Raw genomic sequence first — 27,053 nt, forward strand, 5'->3', positions numbered from 1 at the left:
CCTGAATATTACTTGGTATCAGATCAGAAAGGAAATCAGTGGTATCGCACATCACTACTGAAAACCCAGAAGGGAAACTGACCTTACTGCTTCCTTTAAGCATCTAGAAGCTGCTTGACATCTTTACAGATCTTTCTATATCTTTCAAAACTGTCTATAATATTTCTTTACAAATACATATTACATATTGTAATTTTGCTGTTAATTCATCTTTGCATCTGATAGGAGAATCCCTCCCTATTATGATTTCAGTTTCATCGCTGGACGAAGCTTCAAAGATTTTCATTCATGCCACCAGCATTCTCTATATCCAAACTATTGCGGCTCCTCCAGCCAGCGGCCGCGGCAGGCTAAACACGAGGACACAGATGACGCGCAACAGTAAACACATGAGATACACCTCTGTACTATGTGCTACTTTTATTCCACATACAACTGTCCACTATACAAATCGGCACACGGGCTCAAACCATTAAACAAATGCACAGACTGCACAAATAACTGCACCATTTACTATGCCAAATTACAACATCGGCCTGTTGCATAACTTAGTGCATAAGTTTACATAAACCATCAAGTTACAGTCAAAAATGCATCAAAATGATTCAAGCTGCGCTCAACAGAAGGTTTCGCCTCATGCTCACCCTACCTTTCTGCTCATCAACATCAGGTGAGTGCAACCACATTTATCACCTAACACACCCATGAGTCACGCCCCACACCCGTGCACCAATACAGTGAGTGCATTTAAACCAACCCACTTAATCAAAAAAGGAACAACTCATATGACTCCTACACAAACTACTGCCTAACACATAGATTAAGTCAAACATCTTTCTCATCAGTTCTTTGGAAACAACAGAATGACTTCAAGGCGTTGCCGTGTATTTGTGTATTATGTTGGGTTGCATGGTAGCAGGGGCGATTCTAGGATCAGAGCTTTGGGGGTGCTGAGCACCCAGAGAGCTGCCCATCCAGGCAAGATAAACTGTACTCGTCACGATGAGACTTCTTCCCTGTCTCTGTCAGTCCCTGCATCCTAAAATGTCTCCAGTTGTCCCGAGTTCCCTCTGTTCCTCCCTGTCCTCATCGTCTGTTGTATTCATCTCCATTATCAGTCATCATAATTTTACCATCTCTGTGCAAGTCTGCAAATTTCTTTATTAAATCATGAGATTCTTAAATTCATCAAGTCTGTCTGTGCCTGGGTCCTCGTCACAAAACATGACATCACTGTTTTGTACATTTTAACACAATTTAATCCCACATTTGTGAAAGAAAAGCAAAACACTTTTTTGTAAAGTCTGTAACAAAACCATCAAATCTGATCAAGGTTATTTAAATGCTGAAGAATGGATTGGAATAAAAAACATATCCTAACCTTAATTACTGAGGAGAATAATGAATGATGCTCACAGTGAGTAAAAAGTAAACTGAGTGCATTTTCTGGACAGAGATTCACTTTTAAAGTGTTTGTATAATACAATACAGATACATAAAAATACACTCCAAAAACAGAAGAGTAGTGATGGGATTTCCGGCTCTTTTTAGAGATCCGGCTCTTTCGGCTCGGCTCACTAAAAAGAGCCGGCTCTTTCGGCTCCGAACCGGCTCTTCAGGTTGTTTTGTTGCTTTAATTATTTAATCATTAACAATAACATAAAATTATGCAGAAAATGAATTACTAATGTAAAAAAAGTGGTTTTATTTATATATGTTTATATATGGCCCCTAGAGACAAAGCACATACAAACTCTAAAGCATATACAAACTCCAAAAAGCACGTGCAAACTCCAAAACACATTTCTAGCGTTAACTGAACTTCCAAAACAGAGCTACCTAGATCACTTAAATTACACAATTGAAAGCATGTGCGTATTGTTTGTGTATTTATAGACAAGCACTCATATTTATTCAAATAATTAAAAAAAAAATTCATTTACCTGTTATTACCACACACCAAATCCGGTTGTTGATACTTCCTGGCTTGTGTAGCCACTAGGTAACAAAAGCTCAACACTGCACCCTAGCATCCTGGAGCACTTCTGTTGTCTTTTGTACGTGATTCTGAGTTTGTACGTGCTTCTGAGTTTTTACGTGTTTTGGAGTTTGTACATGCTTTGTCTCTAAGGGCCACCATAAATATACTTTATTTATTCACTCCACATAAAATGTAATAAATAAATCATATAATACAAAGAACAACTATTTACATTTTAAACTTTTAACTATTTAAATTTTCAGCTTTTTCCTTTTAAACAAATTTAACGTGAAACAACACAAAACACTGCAAACCACAACACAATTAAATATAAATTAAAATATTAAAACAAAAAGAAGATGCACATTCTCTGTCATATGGGCCTGCATGATTTCTGAATCCTTTATCATCTGCAACTGAAAATAGTGGATGATTACTATACCTTTCTAATGTGACGTTGTTGTCCCTCGCTCTCTTTCTCTCTGGCTCTGTTCCTGTGCTGCTGTGAGTGTAACTAACGCCCCTCCCCCCTCTACAGGCTGCGCGTGCGGAGTTTAGCGGAAAAAAGGGCGAGAGAGAGGGTGAGAGAAAGAAAAAAAAAAAAACCTCACGGCTCCCAATAAGGAGCCGGCTCGCGTCGTTCACTTCAAGGAGTCGGCTCTAAGAGCCATTTCGTTCGCGAACGACCCATCACTAGCAGCTACGTATCATAAAGGTGCCTGTTATCCTGCTGCAACGTGTCTGTGGCAGTGTTGTCAACTTAGCGACTTTGTCGCTATATTTAGCGAGTTTTCAGATGACTTTTTTTCTAAAAAAAAAAAAGTCGCTAAAAAAAGACGTGAAATCGCTTTTACTCTCAACAAGCAGCGGGTGCTGTAAGGCAGTCAGTTCTTTTACTCTTATGCTGTTTTGTGGATCACAAGGTTTAAAACTACTTATAAATACACACACACAAAGTAACTCCACCAGAGTGCCTGTTTCGGGTCACTTTTGCTGGTCCAAGCCCGCATTAAGGAGCAGGGTTGGAATTGTAACATTAAAAAAAACAATAATTACTAAAATAAATTTAATTTGTAGTTCTAAATAAACTCTAAATGCATTTAGGACGTTTTTTACTCACTTTATGTCTCTTCCACGATGTTATTTCTCTCTCCAAGTAGGTTACAATTACATTAGCATGACCAATTATGCAAATTATGTGATGACGTCATTTAGCGACTTCTAGCGACTTTTAGGACAGCCAATAGCGATTTTCCTTACTGAGGAGTTGGCAACACTGGTCTGTGGACTTGCTTTCCACGGATTTTTCCTCTCTTGATTTGGCCTCACCTGTGGTTCTCAGCATCCTTTCATAGCAGGTGTCCTGCCCTTGGTCCAAGGTGCGCCCCTGCAGTGTTGAAACTGTGTTTTCCCACGATGTTTGCTACCCTACAACCCGTCCTGCTCTGTAGTAGAATCAGCGACATTTGACCGTCCTGTTGCTCCCGTTGAATTTTATATAGCATATTTAAAATGTAAAACTTAAAATTGTCCGTAACCTGCGGACAAATGTACATCTTTTATTAGATGAACACGTGGTTTGGTTATTTGCCTTGTGGTGAAAACACACTGAGAGAGGACTTTTTATTAGTGATCTTAACAGTATTTTTTTTTCATATTAATGTAATTTGTTCATCTAATTGAATATAATCTATTTGTGTATGATTGTCAGTCCAAAGAGGGAGAGAGGAAAGAGGAGAACATGAGGAGAAAGTACAAGTTCAGGAAGAACCAGGTAAGAAAACAGACAGGAAACAGTGAAACAGAGAGAGTTGACTACCAAAAAGTGATAGACAGATGTGCCAGTCAAGGTGAGGCGACATAGGTTAAAATAAAATAAAAAATCTACAGAGCCATAGTAGTATCTGCAGTAAAGATCTTTTCATACATTTTACCATACGCAAAGTTGCAAAACAGTGATGTCATGTATCCTGACGAGGACCCAGGCACAGAGAGACGTGATGAATTTAAGAATCTTATGATTTAATAAAGAAATTTGCAGACTTGGACAGAGATGGTAAAATTATGATGACTGATAACAGAGACGAGGACAACAGACGATGAGGACAGGGAGGAACAGGGGTTTAAATGCACCGAGGAGACAGACAGAGGACAACTGGAGACATGTAGGGATGCAGGGACTGCAGAGACAGGGAAGACGTCTCATCGTGATGAGTAAAGTTGATCTTGCGTGGTTGAGCAGCTCTCTGGGTGCTCAGCACCCCCAAAGCTCTGATCCTAGAATCGCCCCTGAACGTATCATAGATACCTAAATTATGCACTTTTGGAATGCAGGTTCGTCAAATCTGCAGCATGAAACCTGCTCATGAAATAAAGTAAAGTTGACCAATTAGTTATTTGACATACAGTGAAGGAAATCTCAGTGTTCCAAGTTCCCTGGATTTGAGAAATCAGGTTTAATGAACGTAAGAATTTTTTGGAATTAACTGTTAGACCTTCAGTGCATTCATAGCTTCATGTCTTTTTTTATATATGATGCTGTCTTTTGTACAGACAGACATCTACCACCTGAACTCCTGCACATGGAGAAAACACAATAACAAGACATTACAATTCACTTATGAAAACAGAAATGTGGTTAAGTTTAAATGAAAGTAAGTAAAGCTTTCATCTCTGATATTAAAGAAGAAAATGTTTAAATATCAAAAATTACAGGGAGTTTTGTTTGACTTTCACAGCTTTAAACGACGTAACTGGGCTTCAGCGTAGATGTGTACAAACTGCTGACCTGAGTGAGTAACTAGCACAGTATGAAAAACGAAGAAAATGCAACATGATGTAAAATATATATATATATATATATATTTTATTAATAAAATAATTGCACATTTCATATAAATGATCTTTCAAGTTCACCAGGAAATCTTTTGATGTCCAAACAGGAAGTGAAACACTACAGAAATATCTGTGCTGATAAACTTAACTCTAAATATGTTGAGACCACATATATTTTCGAGTGTTCTCCTGAAATCAGATGATAGTTTGATGGCACCAAGTGCAAAATAATCTTAAAATAATCTCCTGTCCTGTCCTATGTCATCCCACATGTACAGTATGTAGTGTAATTTGTACATAAAGTGACAAATCCACAGATAATTATACCAGTTTTAGTATCTCTCAGCTGCTTGTTTTGGTTTGTTTTTTACCGTATTGCCTGGTTTCATCAGAAAGTTTCTTTTAGTCTCTCTTGCCAAATGATAAAATGGCAGAAACACAACTTGCTGTGAACAAAACATGTTTTTGTTTGCTGTAAAAGGGCAAAAGAAGTTGTTGTAATACGTTTAAATGGATACATTATTACACGTGACAAAGATTCCAAGTGCAACAAAGAAACAAAAGTCATGCTCACATTCAGTGTTACGCTGCCTCCTTTGGCACATAATTCAGTGTTATTGTTATCTGTTATTGTCTTTTCCTTAATAATGTTCTTAGACACCAGTTTGGGAAAGAAATGATTAAATAAATCAATAAATAAAACAAACTGTAGTTATGCATTGTTCCACCACTCTGCAGGGTATGTGCTGCTACTATTAGCACATACCATCATACTCTGTGCAGTCCTGTCAGAAACTAAATGCTCCTGCTTCCATAGGAATTAAGAGAGAAAATAGCCGTCAGGTGCTGCTAATCAGATGCATCTGATTAACTGATCATCAGCAAGTATGAAAACCTTAACTCAGTGCCAACATCTTCAAAGGAGTGGGAAAGATGCAAACTGCAACAGGGCAGCCCTTAGCGGCTGGAAACACAGTGAGGTGGACCAAGGCAAGTGTAGTGGAACAAAGTATTTATTTTCTATGCAGCTCTCCTTACAACAATTTGTCAAGCTTCTTCACAGCACAAAAAATCCACCCTCTAATGACAACTGGCAGCCTTAAATATGTTCAGCTGTCACAGATTTAACCATTATTCCACTCTCAGGTAAGTTATTAAATCCCAACCTTCCACCACAGTATACAATATCAATAAGAATAAATAAATACACAAATACATTTCACATTTACATATTAATAAATATTTCACACTTTAATATTACACCAAACCCAATATTATAAAAACCCAGAAACCCAAGCACAAAAAGATTCACCACACTCTCTTTACCAATGGTCTCTCCCGGAACCTTTAAATGGTGTCTGGACCCCCGGGGAAACATTTGCCCAAACACCCTGAAGAGGACACAGGCAAGAAAGGTGAGTAATCATTATCTTACACTTATTTGCACTACTTTTATCCCTAGATTTCACACACATTTGCATTAGTTTTCCTTACTGGTAAACCTTAATCACAATTTCAATCACCATTCTTTTCTCCTGACAGACAACCACCACATTCCTTGATGAGGAGCAGCTGTGCAGGATCTGAAATAAGGCTACCAACTGATTTTAAAATTCCCAATAAATAGTCAATAAATATTTAAACTTCTTGTGTGCAAATGTTTTACTGTGCAAATCCATGCTTAAAGTGCAATGCTAAATAAAGTGCTTGATAAGGTGCTTTTAATAAAGTGAAAGGTGTGCTCTAAAGTGCTATACAGATAGTATAATATAAATAAATGTAGTAAGGGAGTCCTCTTCCTTACACAAACCAAAAAATAAAACCCAAGAGCTACATGTCGTATTCAGTTAGCATGGATAATGCAAACGTTGGTGATTGTACAGTTAGACTGAATAAATGTGTTTTTTGGATCCTTTCCAGGAGAGAGCCTTTTCTGGCAGCACTCTTAGGTGGGAAAAGTTGCATCTGAACAAACTAGAAGACTTCCAGAATGTCCTTTACATATATGACACTAAAGTGGACAAGTTTAACCATAACATACCTCACCGAAGAAGAAACAGCACAGCAGAAACAGTCTATACAAGCACACAGCGGTGGAGCGGTGATGATTTGGGCTTGGATCACTTGCAGTCATGGAAAACTGTGTTCCAAAGTGTTCTAGTGTCAAATTTGAGGCCATCTATCCAGGAGCTAAAGCTTGGCTAAAACTGGGTCATACAACAGAACACGGATCCAAGCACACCAGCACATAAAGGCTAAAAAAGAAGGTGTCAGTTAAAATTCAGACCTCAGTCTGAGTGAACTGCTGTGCATAAATGATTTACTTGCAAACCTCAATCAACACTATTGTAAAGAAGAGTTGGTCAAAATCCCTCAACAGAGAATGGATACATTGATAAATTCACACAGTGAATAATTCCTTGAAGTTATTGCTGTGAAAAGAAGACCCGCAGGCTAACAATGACTCTATAACTCTACAGAGTCCTATCAGAAATGTCTTTTTCACATGACTGTAAGTATCTTTCATTACATTACTCTGATGATTGAACACTACAGGAGTAACAGAAGAGGTTCATGTATAACGTCCAAATCAAGAGTATACAGCCTCATAATAATAACTAATTATATATAAATATGCTTAAATAAGATGTGCTTCAGTTTTTTGTTGACAGTGTAAATTAACTCTCTCTCTGTATAAATATATTTATAAGATATGATCCTTTATGGGTAACCATTATGGATCTAAGAATATAATAATAACACATGAATATGAATTTACATCAGCTGCATTTACCAAGACGTTTTGTGAGTTTCGATTTCTTTAGCTGGACAAATGTTGCTTGATGTCCTGAAACAGTGTGTGATTAACTAAAGTCATTGCACACGTTTTTATTTTTTCTCTTCTTTTTCTTTTCACCTGTTTTATTGTCCAGTGAAATGACACAGAGTCTGCCTGAAGCTAAGTGCTATTTTTTTTTCCAGTTTTGACATTTTGAAAAATAAGTCTGATAAGAAGCTCGGACCACAGACACAAAGCAATGCCTGTTGGACTGTTGGACCAACCACCTCTGCTGAACTGCAGCTATGAAACAGTTCGCTGTGCTCCAGCTCCAAGTTGCAGGGAGATGAACGTGGAGACAAAGGCAGACTTTTAAACCTCAGGTATGTAGATAGCACCACTCTGTCGGCCTCCAAATAAATCACGTGGCTGATTCCAGTCTGCCGCAGTTCTGAATGACCCAGCCGGTGGCGTTGACATCAAGCTTCAGTAGGTTCATGACCCATTCATCCTTCTGAGCTCCCTCCATGAACTCCAACAAGGTTATCTCATCTGTTGGGCACAAAAACACGATCCACACTGTTGACTTTATACCATGGCTTCTATGATGTCACATTTTTGCAGTGTTACACCATTACAGGCAATTGTACATTAAATAATCAAAATGTAACTGAGTTGCAGCTTTAATTCAAGGGGTCTTATTTTATTTATTTTTTTGCATTAAATGTTTAAGAATGACAGCTTTTTCTAGAAACAGTGCCCCAGTTTAAAGGCTCAAAATGAATCGGACGATTGACCGACAACCACTTTCATGAGCAGGTAAGGTCTGCCTCCTTGCTATTTAATGACAAATGAAGCAGACATGATATCTGAAGTTGAATCAAAAAGTAAAATCTGTATTTTATTTGAATTTATAAGAGTGAGTGCAAAGCTCAGGAATAAAAACCGAAAGACCACAGAGGGCAAGGAGAGTGCACGATGGCAGAATGATTTCTAGTTAAGAAGAACGACTTCACAACAACTGCTGAAACAATCAAATGTTCTGACATAAAAACAGATTTTAGTTACTAAAAACAAGCTTATTAAGGCTGGATCCACGTCAGACTCTATTACTGTCTGAGTCACCACCACAGATCCATCAGCGAGTCATGTTCTCTCGCTGCTAATGTTCAGTGTCTGTCACCTACAGTTTGTCCTGTCAGCTTGGAGCTGAATACTCAGATTTCAATATCTAATATAAATTATGGCAGCATAAAGAAATGTACATATTATTTATTTAGATCTTTATTCTGTCTATGACAGTGACAGAGTGAACAAAGCTCATTTAAAAAATCCTTTACATGGTCCAGGGGCGATTTTAGCCCATTTTTGGGGGGGTGCTTCAGCACCCCCAAAATGAATCAAAGCACCCCCAAAGATTTTTTTTACTTTTTTTGACAATATTTGCTGTTTGTGGGACACACTACTAAAAATATAAAAGCATACAGTACGTACTTGAGATGGAACATTTTAACAACAAAAGTATAGATAACCCCTCTCCCCTGGTTTGTTCCAGCTCGCCTCTCCCCTGCTCTGGCGCCGTTTCTGCCAGAGCGACGGTGTCTGAGACGCAGCGGAGCGGAGGTGGAAGCGCCTGCCTTAAAACAGGACATATTAGCTGCATTTAACCCTAAGTTACTCTTTATATAGTTGGGTAGGAGTCAGACCATGTTTCTTTTTAGCTGAAAAACATTACACCAGGTAACCTGCTGTGTTGAAAACGTGTTTTCCGGCGATGTTTCTACCCTACAATCCGTCCTGCTCTGTAGTAAAATCAGCGATACTTGATCGTCTTGTTGCTCCCATTGAAATGTATACAGCCTATTTAAAATCTAAAACTTAACATTATCTGTAGCCTGCTGTTGTTACCACTGTCCTGTTTGAAAAGGAGAGAAGCTGCTTATTTTGTCATATGTGCCGATATTAAACCCAAGGTACTTACTAGCTAACTGACTGGATTCCCATTAACCTTATAACTGCTGTTGTGTGTGTGTGTGTGTGTGCGCAGAGAGACAGCCAGGTTCATGATGGATATGAGGAAGTTTTTTCAAAAAAGGAGCCACATTCAGGTAAACGTGTAAGATCAAATGATCCATCAATAAAGGATAATGTTGGATCAGTGTTTCAATATTTATATCCTTTATTAGATGTTCATGTGGTTTGGTTATTTGCCTTTTGGTTAAAAGTAAACTGAGAGAGGACTTTTTTATTAGTGATCTTAATAGTATTGTTTTTAATCTAATTGAATACAATCTATTTGTGTATGATTGTCAGTCCAAAGAGGGAGAGAGGAAAGAGGAGAACATGAGGAGAAAGTACAAGTTCAGGAAGAACCAGGTAAGAAAACAGACAGGGAACAGTGACAGGCACAACACAAACTGTTAAACTGGCAAAGAGAAAACTTTTTGAAGCTCAAGAGTGAGGCTGGTGCCATCCCAGATATGTTAACATTGTACAATCTTCTGGATAATCAGATCTTCCCCACACTGAAAACTGTTATCCAGGTTGCCCTAACAAACCCAGTTAGCAGCTGTAGCTGTGAGAGGTCTTTTAGTGTCTTGAGTCAGCTCCATACCTGGCTGAGAAGGACCATGGGTCAAAGCAGACTCCAGCACCTGGCTGTGCTGCGAGTCTGCGACATAGGATAAAAGAAAAGAAAAACTCTGCAGAGCCATATTAGTATCTGCACTAAACATCTTTTCATACGTTGTACCAGAGGCCAAGGTGTCTCCATTTTTCTAATTTTTTAATAATATTTTGTACATTTCAAGGACTCTTCTATTTTTGGAGTGTATTTTTATGTATCTGTATTGTATTATACAAACACTTTAAAAGTGAATCTCTGTCCAAAAAATGCACTAAGTTTACTTTTTACTCACTGTGAGCATCATTCATTATTCTCCTCAGTAATTAAGGTTAGGATATGTTTTTTATTCCAATCCATTCTTCAGCATTTAAATAACCTTGATCAGATTTGATGGTTTTGTTACAGACTTTTCAAAAAAGTGTTTTGCTTTTCTTTCACAAATGTGGGATTAAATTGTGTTAAAATGCACAAAACAGTGATGTCATGTTTTGTGACGAGGACCCAGGCACAGACAGACTTGATGAATTTAAGAATCTCATGATTTAATAAAGAAATTTGCAGACTTACACAGAGATAGTAAAATTATGATGACTGATAATGGAGATGAATACAACAGACGATGAGGACAGGGAGGAACAGAGGGAACTCGGGACAACTGGAGACATTTAAGGATGCAGGGACTGACAGAGACAGGGAAGAAGTCTCATCGTGACGAGTACAGTTTACCTTGCCTGGATGGGCAGCTCTCTGGGTGCGCAGCACCCCCAAAGCTCTGATCCTAGAATCGCCCCTGACACAGACATAGCGGGCTGGGAAAACCATAACTTGATTATTGTCTGTAGCCCACATGATTAAACACTTTAGTTACATAAAACATGTGAGTTTAGATTTTATCTACTGTATAGCCTGTATAGTAAATTAATATGTAGCCCAATAAGTATAAAATCCAGAAAGCTACACAACATGGGGCGGTTCATTTACAAACACAGGTCTAACTTGAGTTTCACACAGTTTTTATTAGAAAACAATCAAATTGTTAAATGCTTAAAGTACACAAACTGTCAGAAATCTGCACCGTCATGAGCAGAAATTTATTTGTTGATTAACCCTCCGAGGTCTAAAGCCCACGTTGTGCACATCAACATCACAGATTTGTACAAATAAAGTTGATAACAAAGACATGTTAAATATTAAGTTGCCATAGCGATGCCTCCAGGGAAAAATGAGGGAGCAGAGCAAGAATGAGAGCATATTAGTGGATATATGTTTGATAACTTTGCCTAACAACCATAAAGAAATGTTTTATATTTTGTGTGTTATTGAGCTTTAATCCTGCATGAAGGCCCAGATGAATCTCTTAGAGTAGAACTTTACAGGAACTATTAGAATAAATAAAAATAATAACACATTGACCGCTTTAGTCTTTTAGATTCACTTCTGTCTGTTTTTTTTGTCTCCATTTAAAAGATATCAAACTCTGAGCAAAGAACTTGATGTAAAAAGAATCTCTGCACATTCCACAGTCTTTGCTGCTAAAGTGACATCACAGCATTTAAGCATGTTTTGAATGAAAACATCAGCATATGAACACAAAACTGAAGAGACACTGCAGCCGTATGAAAGCAGACCACTATTTAGTGACATTTCGACGTTTCCCTGAGGATTAACTGCTCTGTAATTTACCAAGAACTAAAGTAAGCTCAAATTTCAGTTTCTAAACTTAAGATCATTTACTTAAATATATAAAACCTGATTTTCCTGCCTGCCAGGACAGTATTTATGTACTTTACATTGTGCAAGACTAGACTATATTTTCCATCATAGAGAGGATGATGTGGATCTATTATTCAGGAAAACAAATGAAGACTTAACTGATGTAATATTTGACAAATTATACATAAATGACAAAATGTTCTTAATCATATCTGAGTGACAGAAGCTCTTTTTAACACGATTATTTCTGAGATTGTTTTGTTCATTTAGGAAAATAGAGAAGACTTTTGTTCTCAAACAAACTATTAGAATTTCTGAGAAACTGAGGCTGCGTCCACATGTACACGGCTGTTTTTGAAAGCGCAGCTTTGTCTCTGCATTTGGGCCTTTCGTCCACACCTAAGCAGCAGATTGAGTCACTGAAAGGTGAGATTTTTAAAAACTCCTGCCAGGGTGGAGATTTTTGAAAACTACATTTTTGTGTTTAGGTGTGGACGAGGAAAACGGACATTTACTCAGGCAATGTCAAAAGTGTGCGCCGCTGTTGACGCCACGCTGTGGCCACGTTAGTGTTTACATGAGATCAATTTCTACAATGGCGGATGTAGACAACATACTGTGTCTGTTAATCTTAGTATCTGCAGGTTTTACACGCTGACATATACACAGAGTTACTGCGCCTCCATTTAGAAACACAGAGGCATCAGACGTGGCTTCTACATTCAAAACAGTCGGTTTGGAATAAATGTAATTTTAAAAAATGACATTTATGTATGCTGTATGCATTTTGTCCATTCCAAAGTTGTGAGTCTGTTCCAGCCAAAAAGCTGTCTTTAGTTATTAACATTTGAAACGATGAAGGCACGTGAAAGTAACACAAAATTAGCTGCTTTTCCAGAAAAAGACAAAAACTTTTCAGAAGTACGTAAGGTTTTGTGAGGTTTTCCCACCCAGGCTTCTAGACTTCTGATTGGCCAACATTTCTACACGGTTAAGATTTGGCGTGTTCTTGACAGCGTTTCACTTTGTTTTTAGCGTTTACATGTGGAAGAAGATATTTTCTCAAAACTGCACATGTGGACTGCATTTTTTTTTTTAACGAAAAAGGAAAACGTGCGTTTTCAAACATAGCCGTGTACGTTCGGACGCAGCCTGAAGTCATCACAAAAAAAGCAAATTCTCTGAACATTCTGAGTTGAGGTTTACTGATCATTGTTGTTTTGTGTTCCTTGTAGTCAAAATGAGTGGAATAGGAGATGGATTCCAAAATTACCGTAATGGTAAGCACATGTGCTCAGTCTTGAAATTGATGAAAAACAGATTTTCAGCAGATAGTTATGAATGCTAATTAAAAGATTAAATGATCTTGCAGACCGGCAGGTTACCCCACAAAGGTTTTCAGGTGGAGATCGGGAACATGCTAATGAACCAGTTAACCAACCAGCTAATGATCCAGTTAATGAACCAGTTGATGGACCAGCTAACCAACCAGCTAACCGACCAGCTAACCAACCAGCTAACGAAAATATTGGTGGACTCCGGGGCTACGTGGTCAATCTTTATCTTGCTCTCCGTGATATTTGTCGGAGGCTGGATGCGCTAGGAGCTTCAGTATTGAATCAATATGACGATTACCTTTACGATGATAATTACAATGTCAACAATCGAAATATTAATGTGAGGGACAATAATGCTAATGTTGACAACAATGTCAACATTCAAAATGTTAATGTGAGGGACAATAATGCCAATGTTGACAACAATGAGCAGCATGAGGATCACAATGCTGTTGTTGTTGTTGGCATTGAAAATGAGGATTCTGATGAGGCATTTGAAGACTGTGAGGATGTTCACCAGTACATCCCAGAAGAGGACCCTCAGCCAGGTGTTTCCAGGAGGAGGTCTAGAGAGATGGATGAAGAAGACGTGGAACCAAACAAAAGAATCAGATGGAGCGAGGAGTTTTCTGATGATGACTCTGAATTCTTCTCTGCTTCTGACACTGATAGCGTGGGCTGTCCTCATGCTGGTAATATTGCCGATGAGGACATCAATCAGCAGGTAACAGAAGAAGAACCACAGCCTGGTGGATCCACGAAAAGGTCCAGAGAGGAAGATGTTGATGAAGAAGGTCATAATAGCAAAAAATCCAGGCTTGCACACTCTGATTCGGGGACCAGCTCAGCTGTGCACGACCACTCTGAGAGCAGCAGTGATGAACTTTTTGAAGATGCGCACGAAGAGCTTGACAACCATGAAGCTGGAGGCTCGAGGAAGCGTTCCCGAGAGGATTTTGAGGAAGAAGAGGAATGTTTGCCTGTGTGCAAATTTCGGAGGTGTTCAAATGAGTCCACCAGCAGCAGTGATGAAGACTAACACTATTTCGACGGGTTTCTTCAGTATCCTTTTAGTAGGCTGATGGCCTACTCAGGTGACCCTGAATCCTCCATGCTGCAATAAGCTGGGCATACACTGTGCTGCGATTTTTTTCAGTCGCGTTATTCAGCTCCTGCTCAAACTGATTGACTCGCAGGGGTGAGAAGTTTGTGCCGTGGCTTGTGTCCAGATCACACGCCGCACCGCCGTTCTACTCCGTCTTTTCACTCTCATTTCTGCGTTTGCGCGTGCGCAGTGCGAGACGCTGCGGTGACACCCTCAGGACGACCGACAGGATTTCAAACAGGTTTGATTTTCTTACGAGCAAACGATTGATGATCGGGAGCTGGTCGTGAGGCGTTAATCGCTTCTCGTTACCCCATGTAGACGATGCACGACACACGATCAAGGCCAAACTTGGGACGATGCCCAAAACGGTCGCACGACTGAAAAATCGGCTCAAAATGGCCCAAAAATAACACAGTGTATGCCCAGCATTAGGCTGCCGGGGGATTCCCATGATGCACTGGGTGCTTCTTCTTCACCCACTATGTTTAATAGACCTCTCTGCACTGAATGGTACTTGTTATTAACCTCTGTCTCTCTTCCACAGCATGTCTTTATCCTGTTTTCCTTGCCCCTCCCCAACCGGTCGCAGCAGATGGCCGCCCCTCCCTGAGCCTGGTTCTGCTGGAGGTTTCTTCCTGTTAAAAGGGAGTTTTTCCTTCCCACTGTCGCCAAAGTGCTTGCTCATAGGGGGTCATATGATTGTTGGGGATTTCTTTGTAAGTATACCTTACAATATAAAGCGCCTTGAGGTGACTGTTGCTGTCATTTGGCGCTCTATAAATAAAATTGTAAAGCGCTTTGAGGGGTCCTGAAAAGCGCTTTACAATTTTATTTATAGATAATAAAATAAATTTATAGATAATAAATGCAATCCATCATTATTATTATTATTATTAAAATTGAATTAAAAATTGAATAGATGTCACTGTGATGATTTCTTCCCTCCATAGAAAGCTTAGACACAAATGCAGATTCAATGCACATGGTTAAACTATTTATGAGACTTTGTTTAAAGAGAGCGAATGGAGAACGTGGCTCGAGCTAGGAGTGTCAGCAGAGAGCAGGAACCAGAGGAAAAGCTATCGAGAGACTGAACACCTGGCTCCTGATGGGAACAATCCAACGGGATTGAAAATAATTACTTTGATTCCATCACATCTTAAATGAATAGTGCTGGACGGGTAAGGGAGTTTGAGGGTAGGATGAGCATGTTGGCAGAGGAGATCTAAACACAGGGAAAACAAGGTTAAACACAGGGAAGCAGCAAGCCAGAACTGGAACAGAGGTGAAGCCTAGTTACCACTGGAGATGGCAGAACAAACTGGCGAGGAGTAGCAGGCAGCGCTGGTTTAAGAAGCCCTCCTGCTGATTGTTTGCAGATGAGGCCCAGGTGAGATGCTGGAAACTCCATCTCTGAAGTGTGGACACAGAATCCCGATTCCAAGTGGAAAAGCCCCTCAGACACTTCCATGGTGCATGACAAGAAGGATGAGAAAGCATTCATTGTGCATCCATCCGTCCGTCAGCGTAATGCCTAAAAGTTTATTCAGATGTAAATATATTACATTTTTAAATAAAGATCATCAGTGTTTTTAATGACACTGCATTTCATTCATGTGTCTCTATTGGACAGTGTTGTAGAAGTTACAGAAGACAGGAAGCAGTTCCAGCTTGGCCTGACGTTTGATCACTAGTGATGTGCGATACCACTGATTTCCTTTCCGATCCGATACCAAGTAAAATTCAGGGTGGTATCGACGTTACTGATCCGATACTTTGTACAAAAACTTTACTCTTTTATTGTATCTCAAATTATAGCGTCATAATCATTACAGGACATCAGATTACTTGTTCTTATCACTTAATAATGCAGAGTTCATCATATAGAAATAAAAAAACTGAAGCTGTGCTATTTGAACATGTTGCCTGCCTGCAGCACTAAAGGACTCCGTGAGAGACGTCTGTCTTGTAGCATCCCTGGCTGAATGATGGTCTCTTATACTGATGCTTCACAGAGGTTTTATTGGAAAGGTTTTTATTGAAACATTCAGTGAAGACACCGTAAGAGCTAGGAGCAAATCAAAACCAGCAATATTAATACCATGACATCAAAGGAAACAAATTTCTCCTGCTCACACATAGCATATACATCAAATTTACATCACTCAATTCATTATATCACCTCACTAACTTACAACTACACATAAAGGTCAAGGTTAACAACATAAACTCTATTAAACGACATTTTGATTGCATGTAACTTATTCCGTTAAAGGAAACATTAACAAACCTTGTGCCACTGTCAGCCAGGTACTAATTGGCAAAAGAAACGTACATATTTTTCACTTTAAGGCACACTATTTACCATATCCTAAAAGAAACATTACTAACAGCCCTTTAACGGTTTTGCGCCAGTTTCCTGTTTCAAAATAAAAGCATGGATTTCAAAATAAAACCGAAGTGCCTTTCAAACAAACGTAAAAATTGTTACCGCGCCAGATCCGCGGTCCCGAACCGTAGTAAGGAAACCTCTGGCAGTTACTTGAAAGTTCCGTAACTGGCTCGTAGCCGGCAACAGCTTACTATACAGGTCAACTCCGCTAGCAAAAAGATCGAAGGAGGCGTAGGAAACTGCTTCACCGAACTTTATTTCTTCTCCAAGGCACGAACACCGCGTACAGTGGGCTGAAACAGTCTACTCACAGCGAGCATCGCCGACACAACTCTGGCTGTCGAGGGAGTTATTATATTCCTTTTATTTATTTCCTTTCCGTCTCTTCTGTAGCTAACCGTTACTTTTTCTTCTTCTCCGCTCTCTCTCCACACACCCACACACGGCAGTCCCGCTACACACATTCCAAAATACATTTCCCATCAGGCTTCACCCTTAAAGGGCCAAGCCTGTAACAAAATATTTACCAAATTTAAAGGTCATTTACATGTCTCGCCCTAGCAGCACCTGTCCTTCTCCTCCTCTTCAGTTCGCCTCAAGCTCGTCATATTCTGTGATATGATTTACTCTGAGGTGTTTGACGAGGTTAGCGGTGTTGCCACAACACCTCACTTTCTTGCTACATGTATCGCGAACCACGTCTCGGCTGTTTGTGGATGTAAAACACGTGCACACATGACTCCAGTTACGCTCAGCCATTGTTGTGAGTGCGCACGCCAGAGGCTGCCACACATTTATACAGCCGTATTTCACACATGACTATAAAAGGCGGGAGAGGGAGTAGTTCTTTCCAATGTAGACAATCCGAATGATCGTTTCTTTCCACTGTGTTCCTGTTTATGAAAAACTACAATTTTACCCAAAATGATTAAAATATCGATATTTTAATGTGGAAACCTTCTGTTTCCACATCTGGACTTTTGCTGCTGTGAAACTTTCTTTGAAGTGGCTCATCAAAGTTGTAATTGATAATCAATTCCCACACAATGTGAGAATCCAATCAATTTGTTTATCAGGGGAAAGGTGTGATTTTTTTAGGACACAGGAGCCTAACATTAACCGGTTTAATCTTAGCTTATTTCCATAAGAAGAAAAACATACTGAGAAAGAGATCACCAAAATATACATGTACAAATGTGAAACGGTCATATGTAGTGTGAAAGAGCTATTTGACATCTTTAACCTCCTAGGACCTGCCGTCCACATATGTGGACATCGCAGTTTGGGTTATTTAGACCAAAATACTCAATTTTGCTCTACAAGGGCCTGATATCCATTTACGGGGACATTATACTGCTACAGTTCTATCAAAATTTTAAATGAATATCCTCACACGTGGCTTCGATTGTTCATAAAAACAAAAATAAGGTAAAAAAAATAATCTGGTAATTCTTTGTTTTTACATTCATTGGACCCAATCAGCCCAAATATCAAAGACAAATTAAAAATGCATGCTGTGGAAGAGTTTGGGTCTTAGGAGGTTAAATTCAAAGTAATGTATAAATCCACTTACATAAAACATGAAAAGGCGGAGCAGCGATGCCCATCAGCCAGTGGATGATGGTGGGGCAAGATGGCAGCTTCCACAACATGACGCCAGCTCCTGTGTATTTTTAGTAGATAAATGATACGTTTATGACAATGTATCAATTTGTTGGATGATGTAATTACACCTTAATTATGTAATTAGAAGCAAAAATGATTTTTTTAATCAAATCACCTCAAAAAATTACTGTCCTTACTTTCTAATTGATTCTTTACCTCTAAAAGGGGCGGCTGTGGCTCAGGAGGTGGAGCAGCTCATCTACTAATCAGATGGTTTTTGGGTCGATCCCTGGCTGCTCCAGACTGCGTGCTAACTGGCAAGACATTAACCCCAAGTCACTCTCTGATGAATGTGTGTGAATGTTAGATAGAAAGCACAGAAAAAGGGCTTCTATGAACAGGTGTGAATGAGGCGACCTGTATAGAGCGCTTTGAATGTTCAGGTAGAAAAGCACTGTAAACATTTCTCTGTGTTGATTTCTTTTAGACCTCAAACATCACTCACCTTGTTGCAGGTTTCTTTATTAATGCTGAAAACTAATGATGTGCGGATCGATCCTGAAATATCGATTCCTCCGATACCAATCGTTTATGTTCTAGAATCAATTCTCACATTAAAATATTGATATTTTAGTAATTTAGGGTAAGTTTGTAGTTTATCATTAACAGGAACACAGTGGAAAGAAACTATAACATTGGGATTGTCTACATTCAAAGGAACTACTTCCTCTTCAGCCTTTCATAGTCATGTGCGAAATACGGCTGTATAAATGTCTCGCAGCCCCTTGGCGTGCGCACTCACAACAATGGCTGAGCGTAGTTGGAGTCATGTGCGAACCTATTTTACCTCCACAAAAACTGAGACGTGGTTTGTGATACGTGTGGCAAAAACGTGAGGTGTTGTGGCCATACTAGGGAGACATTCAAAAAGGCTGTTGTGTGGGGGGGATAAATACATTTTACAGTGTTTATTTATCGGATAAAATACGTTAAATGTCCGGAAACAGCGGGGGTGTCCAAATTCAGAGGCTGCTTCCACCTGAGGACCCGGCCTTCGCGGTCTGAAGAAAGCCGGGTAGTACGTCACGAGCTCCCTCGGTGGAGTGAAACTGCCGTCTGCTCCTTGCTATCTAACATATAACCGGGCGCTGACGTAAACTCTCGACCGTCTCACACTTCTGTTTAATCAGTTTTCTGTTTGACGTTTATTCAGCTGTGTGAAAACCCCGGAGGAACCCTCCTGAGGGATTAATAAAGATAAATTTAATTTAATCTAATCTAATAACTTTAATCTGAACCAAACTGATTTACTCACGAACAAATAAAACACTGAAAAAGCCAAACAATAACATTTTAAGTTTGAAGTTTACACGGCTACATTCTCACCTGAAAATATGTTAAAAGTTTTTTTTGCGACCCAGAAAGAGAAATTCAATTCAATTCAATTCAATTTTATTTATATAGCGCCAAATCACAACAAATGTCGCCTCAAGGCGCTTCATAGATACAGAGAAAAGCCCAACAATCATATGACCCCTTATGAGCAGCACTTTGGCGACAGTGGGAAGGAAAAACTCCCTTTTAACAGGAAGAAACCTCCGGCAGAACCAGGCTCAGGGAGGGGCGGCCATCTGCTGCGACCGGTTGGGGTGAGAGAAGGAAGACAGGATAAAAGACATGCTGTGGAAGAGAGACAGAGATTAATAACAGATATGATTCAATACAGAGAGGTCTATTAACACATAGTGAGTGAGAAAGGTGACTGGAAAGGAAAAACTCAATGCATCATGGGAATCCCCCGGCAGCCTACATCTATTGCAGCATAACTAAGGGAGGATTCAGGGTCACCTGGTCCAGCCCTAACTATATGCTTTAGTAAAAAGGAAAGTTTGAAGCCTAATCTTAAAAGTAGAGATAGTGTCTGTCTCCCGAATCCAAACTGGAAGCTGGTTCCACAGAAGAGGGGCCTGAAAACTGAAGGCTCTGCCTCCCATTCTACTTTTAAATACTCTAGGAACAACAAGTAGGCCTGCAGAGTGGGAGCGAAGTGCTCTAATAGGGTGATATGGTACTACAAGGTCATTAAGATAAGATGGGGCCTGATTATTTAAGACCTTGTATGTGAGGAGCAGGATTTTGAATTCAATTCTGGATTTAACAGGAAGCCAATGAAGGGAAGCCAAAACAGGAGAAATATGCTCTCTCTTTCTAGTCCCTGTCAGTACTCTTGCTGCAGCATTTTGGATTAACTGAAGGCTTTTCAGTGAGTTTTTTGGACATCCTGATAATAATGAATTGCAGTAGTCCAGCCTGGAAGTAATAAATGCATGAACTAGTTTTTCAGCATCACTCTGAGACAGGATATTTCTAATTTTAGAGATGTTGCGCAAATGGAAGAACGCAGTCTTACATATTTGTTTAATATGTGCGTTGAAGGACATATCCTGGTCAAAAATGACTCCAAGGTTCCTCACAGTGTTACTGGAGGCCAAGGTAATGCCATCCAGAGTAAGAATCTGGTTAGATACCATATTTCTAAGCTTTTCAGCGCCGAGTACAATGACCTCAGTTTTATCTGAGTTAAGAAGCAGAAAGTTAGTGGCCATCCAAGTCTTTATGTCTTTAAGACATTCCTGCAGTTTAACTAATTGGTGTGTGTTATCTGGCTTCATGGACAGATAGAGCTGGGTGTCATCTGCATAGCAGTGAAAATGTATGCTATGTCTTCTAATGATGCTGCCTAGGGGAAGCATGTATAATGTAAACAGAATTGGTCCTAGCACTGAACCCTGTGGAACTCCATAATTAACCTCAGTGTGTGAAGAGGACTCTCCATTTACATGCACAAATTGGAGTCTATTAGATAGATATGATACAAACCACTGCAGTGCAATACCTGTAATACCTACAGCATGTTCTAATCGCAAGATATTATGGTCAACAGTATCGAATGCTGCACTAAGGTCAAGAAGGACAAGCACAGAGATGAGTCCACTGTCAGAGGCCATAAGAAGATCATTTGTAACCTTCACTAAAGCTGTTTCTGTGCTGTGATGAACTCTGAAACCTGACTGAAACTCTTCAAATAAACCATTCCTCTGCAGATGATCTGTTAGCTGTTTGACAACTACTCTTTCAAGGATTTTTGATATGAAAGGAAGGTTGGAGATTGGCCTATAATTAGCTAAGACTGCTGGGTCTAGAGATGGCTTTTTGAGTAAAGGTTTAACTGCAGCCACCTTGGAGGCCTGTGGTACATAGCCGATTATTAGAGATAGGTTGATCATATATAAGATCGAAGAATTAATCAATGGCAGGACTTCTTTGAGCAGTTTTGTAGGAATGGGGTCTAAAAGACACGTTGATGGTTTGGAGGAAGTAATTATTGAAGTTAACTCAGAAAGATCGATTGGAGAAAAAGAGTCTAACTTAACATCAATGGTACTAAGAGTAGCTGTAGATAATATTACATCTGTGGGATGATTTTTGGTAATTTTTTCTCTAATGATAAAAATTTTATTTGTGAAGAAGTTCATGAAGTCATCACTAGTTAACGTTAAAGGGATGGTTGGCTCAAAAGAGCTCTGACTTTTTGTCAGCCTGGCTACAGTGCTGAAGAGAAACCTGGGGTTGTTCTTATTTTCTTCAATCAGTGATGAGTAGTAAGCTGTTCTGGCTTTGCGGAGGGCTTTCTTATAAAGCAACAAACTATTTCTCCAGGCTAAATGATGATCCTCTAAATTTGTGACACGCCATTTCCTCTCCAGATTACGAGTCAACTGCTTTAGGGTACGTGTTTGAGAATTATACCACGGGGTCATGTACTTCTGATTAGAGACCTTAGTTTTCACTGGAGCTACAGTATCCAGAGTCGTACGTAGTGAGGAGGTGAAATTATTAACAAGATAATCGACCTCTGTTGGGGTAGCGTTCAGATAGCTGCTCTGCTCTGTGTTGGTACAGGGCATTGACGATGATAACAGTGGCTGGATTATATTCTTAAACTTAGTTACAGCGCTTTCAGAAAGACATCTACTTTGATAAAGTCCACTCTCCACTGCTGCGTAATCAATTATTGTAAATGTAAATGTTATCAAGAAATGATCAGACAGGAGAGGGTTTTCAGGAAACACTGTTAAATGTTCAGTTTCTATGCCATATGTTAAAACAAGATCTAGAATGTGATTAAAGTGGTGGGTGGGTTCTTTTACATTTTGAGAGAAACCAATTGAGTCTAACAACAGATTAAATGCCATGTTGAGGCTGTCATTTTTAGCATCAGCATGGATGTTAAAATCACCCACAATAATTATTTTATCTGAGCTCAGAACTAAATCAGATATAAAGTCTGAGAAATCAGACAGAAACTCTGTGTAAGGCCCAGGTGGACGATAGATGATAACAAGTAAGACTGGTTTCTGAGTTTCACAGCTGGGGTGGACAATGTTAAGCATCAGGCTTTCAAATGAATTAACAGTCTGTCTTGGTCTTTCATTAATTAATAGACTGGTGTGAAAAATTGCTGCCACACCGCCCCCTCGACCTGTGCTTCGAGATTTCTGGTAGTTAGAATGACTCGGGGGTGTTGATTCATTTAAACTAACATAATCATCCTGCTGCAACCAGGTTTCTGTAAGGCAGAGTAAATCAATTTGTTGATCAATTATTAAGTCATGTACTAACAGAGACTTGGAGGAGAGAGACCTAATATTTAATAATCCACACTTCACTGTTTTACTCTTTGGTTCAGATGTGGATACTGTATTGTTCTTTCTTTGTAAATGTTTAAGTTGTTTGTTGCTGGTTTTTAGTTTGTTTTTTGTCTTTTTGGAAGCAGACACAGTCTCTATGGAGATGGGTTTTTGGGGGGGTAGCAGGAGGAGAGAAGCTGCAGAGAGGCGTGTAAGACTGCAACTCTGCTTCCTGGTCCCAACTCTGGATAGTCATATTTTGAGGGGTTTAATAAATTTGTCGATATTTCTAGAAATGAGAGCTGCTCCATCCAAAGTGGGATGGATGCCATCTCTCCTAACAAGACCAGGTTTCCTCCAGAAGGTTTGCCAATTATCTATGAAGCCCACATCGTTTCTGGGACACCACTCAGACAGCCAGCAATTTAAGGAGAACATGCAGCTAAACATGTCACTCCTGGTCTGATTGGGGAGGGGACCAGAGAAAACTACAGAGTCCGACATTGTTTTGGCAAAGTTGCACACCGATTCAATATTGATTTTAGTGACCTCCGATTGGCGTAACCGGGTGTCATTACTGCCGACGTGAATTATGATTTTACTGAATTTATGTTTACCCTTAGCCAGCAGTTTTAAATTTCCTTCAATGTCGCCTGCTCTGGCCCCTGGAAGACAATTGACTATGGTTGCCGGTGTCTCTAGCTTCACATGTCTGAGAACAGAATCACCAATTACCAGAGTTAATAAGAGTAATATTAAAACTAAGCAGCTGCCGTCATTGTTGGAAACAAGTAATCTGATGTCCTGTAATCATTATGATGCTATAATTTGAGATACAATAAATAAAATACGTTTTTGTACAAAGTATCGGATCAGAAAGGAAATCAGTGGTATCGCACATCACTACTGAAAACCCAGAAGGGAAACTGACCTTACTGCTTCCTTTAAGCATCTAGAAGCTGCTTGACATCTTTACAGATCTATCATTTCAAAACTGTCTATAATATTTCTTTACAAATACATATTACATATTGTAATTTTGCTGTTGTTAATTCATCTTTGCATCTGATAGAAGAATCCCTCCCTATTATGATTTCAGTTTCATCGCTGGACGAAGCTTCAAAGATTTTCATTCATGCCACCAGCATTCTCTATATCCAAACTATTGCGGCTCCTCCAGCCAGCGGCCGCGGCAGGCTAAACACGAGGACACAGATGACGCGCAACAGTAAACACATGAGATACACATCTGTACTATGTGCTACTTTTATTCCACATACAACTGTCCACTATACAAATCGGCACACGGACTCAAACCATTAAACAAATGCACAGACTGCACAAATAACTGCACCATTTACTATGCCAAATTACAACATTGGCCTGTTGCATAACTTAGTGCATAAGTTTACATAAACCATCAAGTTACAGTCAAAAATGCATCAAAATGATTCAAGCTGCGCTCAACAGAAGGTTTCGCCTCATGCTCACCCTACCTTTCTGCTCATCAACATCAGGTGAGTGCAACCACATTTATCACCTAACACACCCATGAGTCACGCCCCACACCCGTGCACCAATACAGTGAGTGCATTTAAACCAACCCACTTAATCAAAAAAGGAACAACTCATATGACTCCTACACAAACTACTGCCTAACACATAGATTAAGTCAAACATCTTTCTCATCAGTTCTTTGGAAACAACAGAATGACTTCAAGGCGTTGCCGTGTATTTGTGTATTATGTTGGGTTGCATGGTAGCAGAGGTGATTCTAGGATCAGAGCTTTGGGGGTGCTGCGCACCCAGAGAGCTGCCCATCCAGGCAAGGTAAACTGTACTCGTCACAATGAGACGTCTTCCCTGTCTCTGTCAGTCCCTGCATCCTTAAATGTCTCCAGTTGTCCCGAGTTCCCTCTGTTCCTCCCTGTCCTCATCGTCTGTTGTATTCATCTCCATTATCAGTCATCATAATTTTACCATCTCTGTGCAAGTCTGCAAATTTCTTTATTAAATCATGAGATTCTTAAATTCATCAAGTCTGTCTGTGCCTGGGTCCTCGTCACAAAACATGACATCACTGTTTTGTACATTTTAACACAATTTAATCCCACATTTGTGAAAGAAAAGCAAAACACTTTTTTGAAAAGTCTGTAACAAAACCATCAAATCTGATCAAGGTTATTTAAATGCTGAAGAATGGATTGGAATAAAAAACATATCCTAACCTTAATTACTGAGGAGAATAATGAATGATGCTCACAGTGAGTGAAAAGTAAACTGAGTGCATTTTCTGGACAGAGATTCACTTTTAAAGTGTTTGTATAATACAATACAGATACATAAAAATACACTCCAAAAATAGAAGAGTCCTTGAAATGTACAAAATATTATTACAAAATTAGAAAAATGGAGACACCTTGGCCTCTGGTACAACGTATGAAAAGATGTTTAGTGCAGATACTAATATGGCTCTGCAGAGTTTTTCTTTTCTTTTATCCTATGTCGCAGACTTGCAGCACAGCCAGGTGCTGGAGTCTGCTTTGACCCATGGTCCTTCTCAGCCAGGTATGGAGCTGACTCAAGACACTAAAAGACCTCTCACAGCTACAGCTGCTAACTGGGTTTGTTAGGGCAACCTGAATAACAGTTTTCAGTGTGGTGAAGATCTGATTATTCAGAAGATTGTACAATGTTAACATATCTGGGATGGCACCAGCCTCACTCTTGAGCTTCAAAAAGTTTTCTCTTTGCCAGTTTAACAGTTTGTGTTGTGCCTGTCACTGTTCCCTGTCTGTTTTCTTACCTGGTTCTTCCTGAACTTGTACTTTCTCCTCATGTTCTCCTCTTTCCTCTCTCCCTCTTTGGACTGACAATCATACACAAATAGATTGTATTCAATTAGATTAAAAACAATACTATTAAGATCACTAATAAAAAAGTCCTCTCTCAGTTTACTTTCAACCAAAAGGCAAATAACCAAACCACATGAACATCTAATAAAGGATATAAATATTGAAACACTGATCCAACATTATCCTTTATTGATGGATCATTTGATCTTACACGTTTACCTGAATGTGGCTCCTTTTTTGAAAAAACTTCCTCATATCCATCATGAACCTGGCTGTCTCTCTGCACACACGCACACACACACACACAACAGCAGTTATAAGGTTAATGGGAATCCAGTCAGTTAGCTAGTAAGTACCTTGGGTTTAATATCGGCACATATGACAAAATAAGCAGCTTCTCTCCTTTTCAAACAGGACAGTGGTAACAACAGCAGGCTACAGATAATGTTAAGTTTTAGATTTTAAATAGGCTGTATACATTTCAATGGGAGCTACAAGACGATCAAGTATTGCTGATTTTACTACAGAGCAGGACGGATTGTAGGGTAGAAACATCGCCGGAAAACACGTTTTCAACACAGCAGGTTACCTGGTGTAATGTTTTTCAGCTAAAAAGAAACATGGCCTGACTCCTACCTAACTATATAAAGAGTAACTTAGGGTTAAATGCAGCTAATATGTCCTGTTTTAAGGCAGGCGCTTCCACCTCCGCTCCGCTGCGTCTCAGACACCATCGCTCTGGCAGAAAGGGCGCCAGAGCAGGGGAGAGGCGAGCTGGAACAAACCATTTTGGGAGGGGAGAGGGGTTATCTATACTTTTGTTGTTAAAATGTTCCATCTCAAGTACGTACTGTATGCTTTTTATATTTTTAGTAGTGTGTCCCACAAACAGCAAATATTGTCAAAAAAAGTAAAACCCCCAAAATGGGCTAAAATCGCCCCTGTTTCACCTCCATATTACTTTGTGCCTGTTATCCTGCTGCAACGTGTCTGTGGACTTGCTTTCCACGGATTTTTCCTCTCTTGATTTGGCCTCACCTGTGGTTCTCAGCATCCTTTCATAGCAGGTGTCCTGCCCTTGGTCCAAGGTGCGCCCCTGCAGTGTTGAAACTGTGTTTTCCCACGATGTTT

General features: G+C 39.6%; 1 protein-coding gene and 1 long non-coding RNA gene across 7 annotated transcripts; one reads left to right on the top strand and one right to left on the bottom strand.

The window, feature by feature from the left end:
* The first annotated feature begins 201 nt into the window (after positions 1-201).
* Positions 202-15,334, top strand: LOC148106500 (uncharacterized). 5 transcript variants are annotated; one of them, XM_087842353.1, is made up of 5 exons: positions 9,202-9,446; positions 9,643-9,703; positions 9,909-9,971; positions 13,170-13,214; positions 13,307-15,334. In XM_087842353.1, exons 4-5 carry the CDS (start codon positions 13,175-13,177, stop codon positions 14,308-14,310), a joined length of 1,044 nt encoding a protein of 347 aa, XP_087698479.1. In that variant the 5' UTR covers positions 9,202-9,446; positions 9,643-9,703; positions 9,909-9,971; positions 13,170-13,174; the 3' UTR covers positions 14,311-15,334. The 5 variants fall into 5 exon arrangements, with proteins under 5 accessions (XP_087698470.1, XP_087698479.1, XP_087698474.1 ...); XM_087842348.1 differs by having other exon boundaries at positions 9,202-9,335; XM_087842344.1 differs by lacking the exons at positions 9,202-9,446; positions 9,643-9,703; positions 9,909-9,971 and adding an exon at positions 202-670.
* Positions 11,218-26,775, bottom strand: LOC148106501 (uncharacterized). 2 transcript variants are annotated; one of them, XR_015719166.1, is made up of 7 exons: positions 26,512-26,775; positions 26,142-26,202; positions 25,874-25,936; positions 18,593-18,690; positions 18,345-18,434; positions 15,680-15,913; positions 11,218-15,604 (listed from the first exon to the last, which is right to left on the bottom strand). It is a non-coding gene; the product is annotated as an uncharacterized LOC148106501 (long non-coding RNA). The 2 variants fall into 2 exon arrangements; XR_015719167.1 differs by lacking the exons at positions 18,345-18,434; positions 18,593-18,690; positions 25,874-25,936; positions 26,142-26,202; positions 26,512-26,775 and adding an exon at positions 17,083-17,722.
* Positions 26,776-27,053: the final 278 nt, after the last annotated feature.

Source organism: Neolamprologus brichardi, chromosome 1, assembly GCF_056152115.1.
Source record: "Neolamprologus brichardi isolate AB-2024 chromosome 1, ASM5615211v1, whole genome shotgun sequence".
NCBI lineage: Eukaryota > Metazoa > Chordata > Actinopteri > Cichliformes > Cichlidae > Neolamprologus > Neolamprologus brichardi.

What these genes read in the sequence shown, in the direction of transcription:
- LOC148106500 (XM_087842335.1), top strand. Translation starts at nt 12,273, where the DNA reads ATGTACACGGCTGTTTTTGAAAGCGCAGCTTTGTCTCTGCATTTGGGC. An exon ending in GCAGATTGAGTCACTGAAAG is followed by an intron (nt 12,361 to 13,169) that starts GTGAGATTTTTA and finishes TGTTCCTTGTAG; the next exon opens with TCAAAATGAGTGGAATAGGA. An exon ending in ATTCCAAAATTACCGTAATG is followed by an intron (nt 13,215 to 13,306) that starts GTAAGCACATGT and finishes ATGATCTTGCAG; the next exon opens with ACCGGCAGGTTACCCCACAA.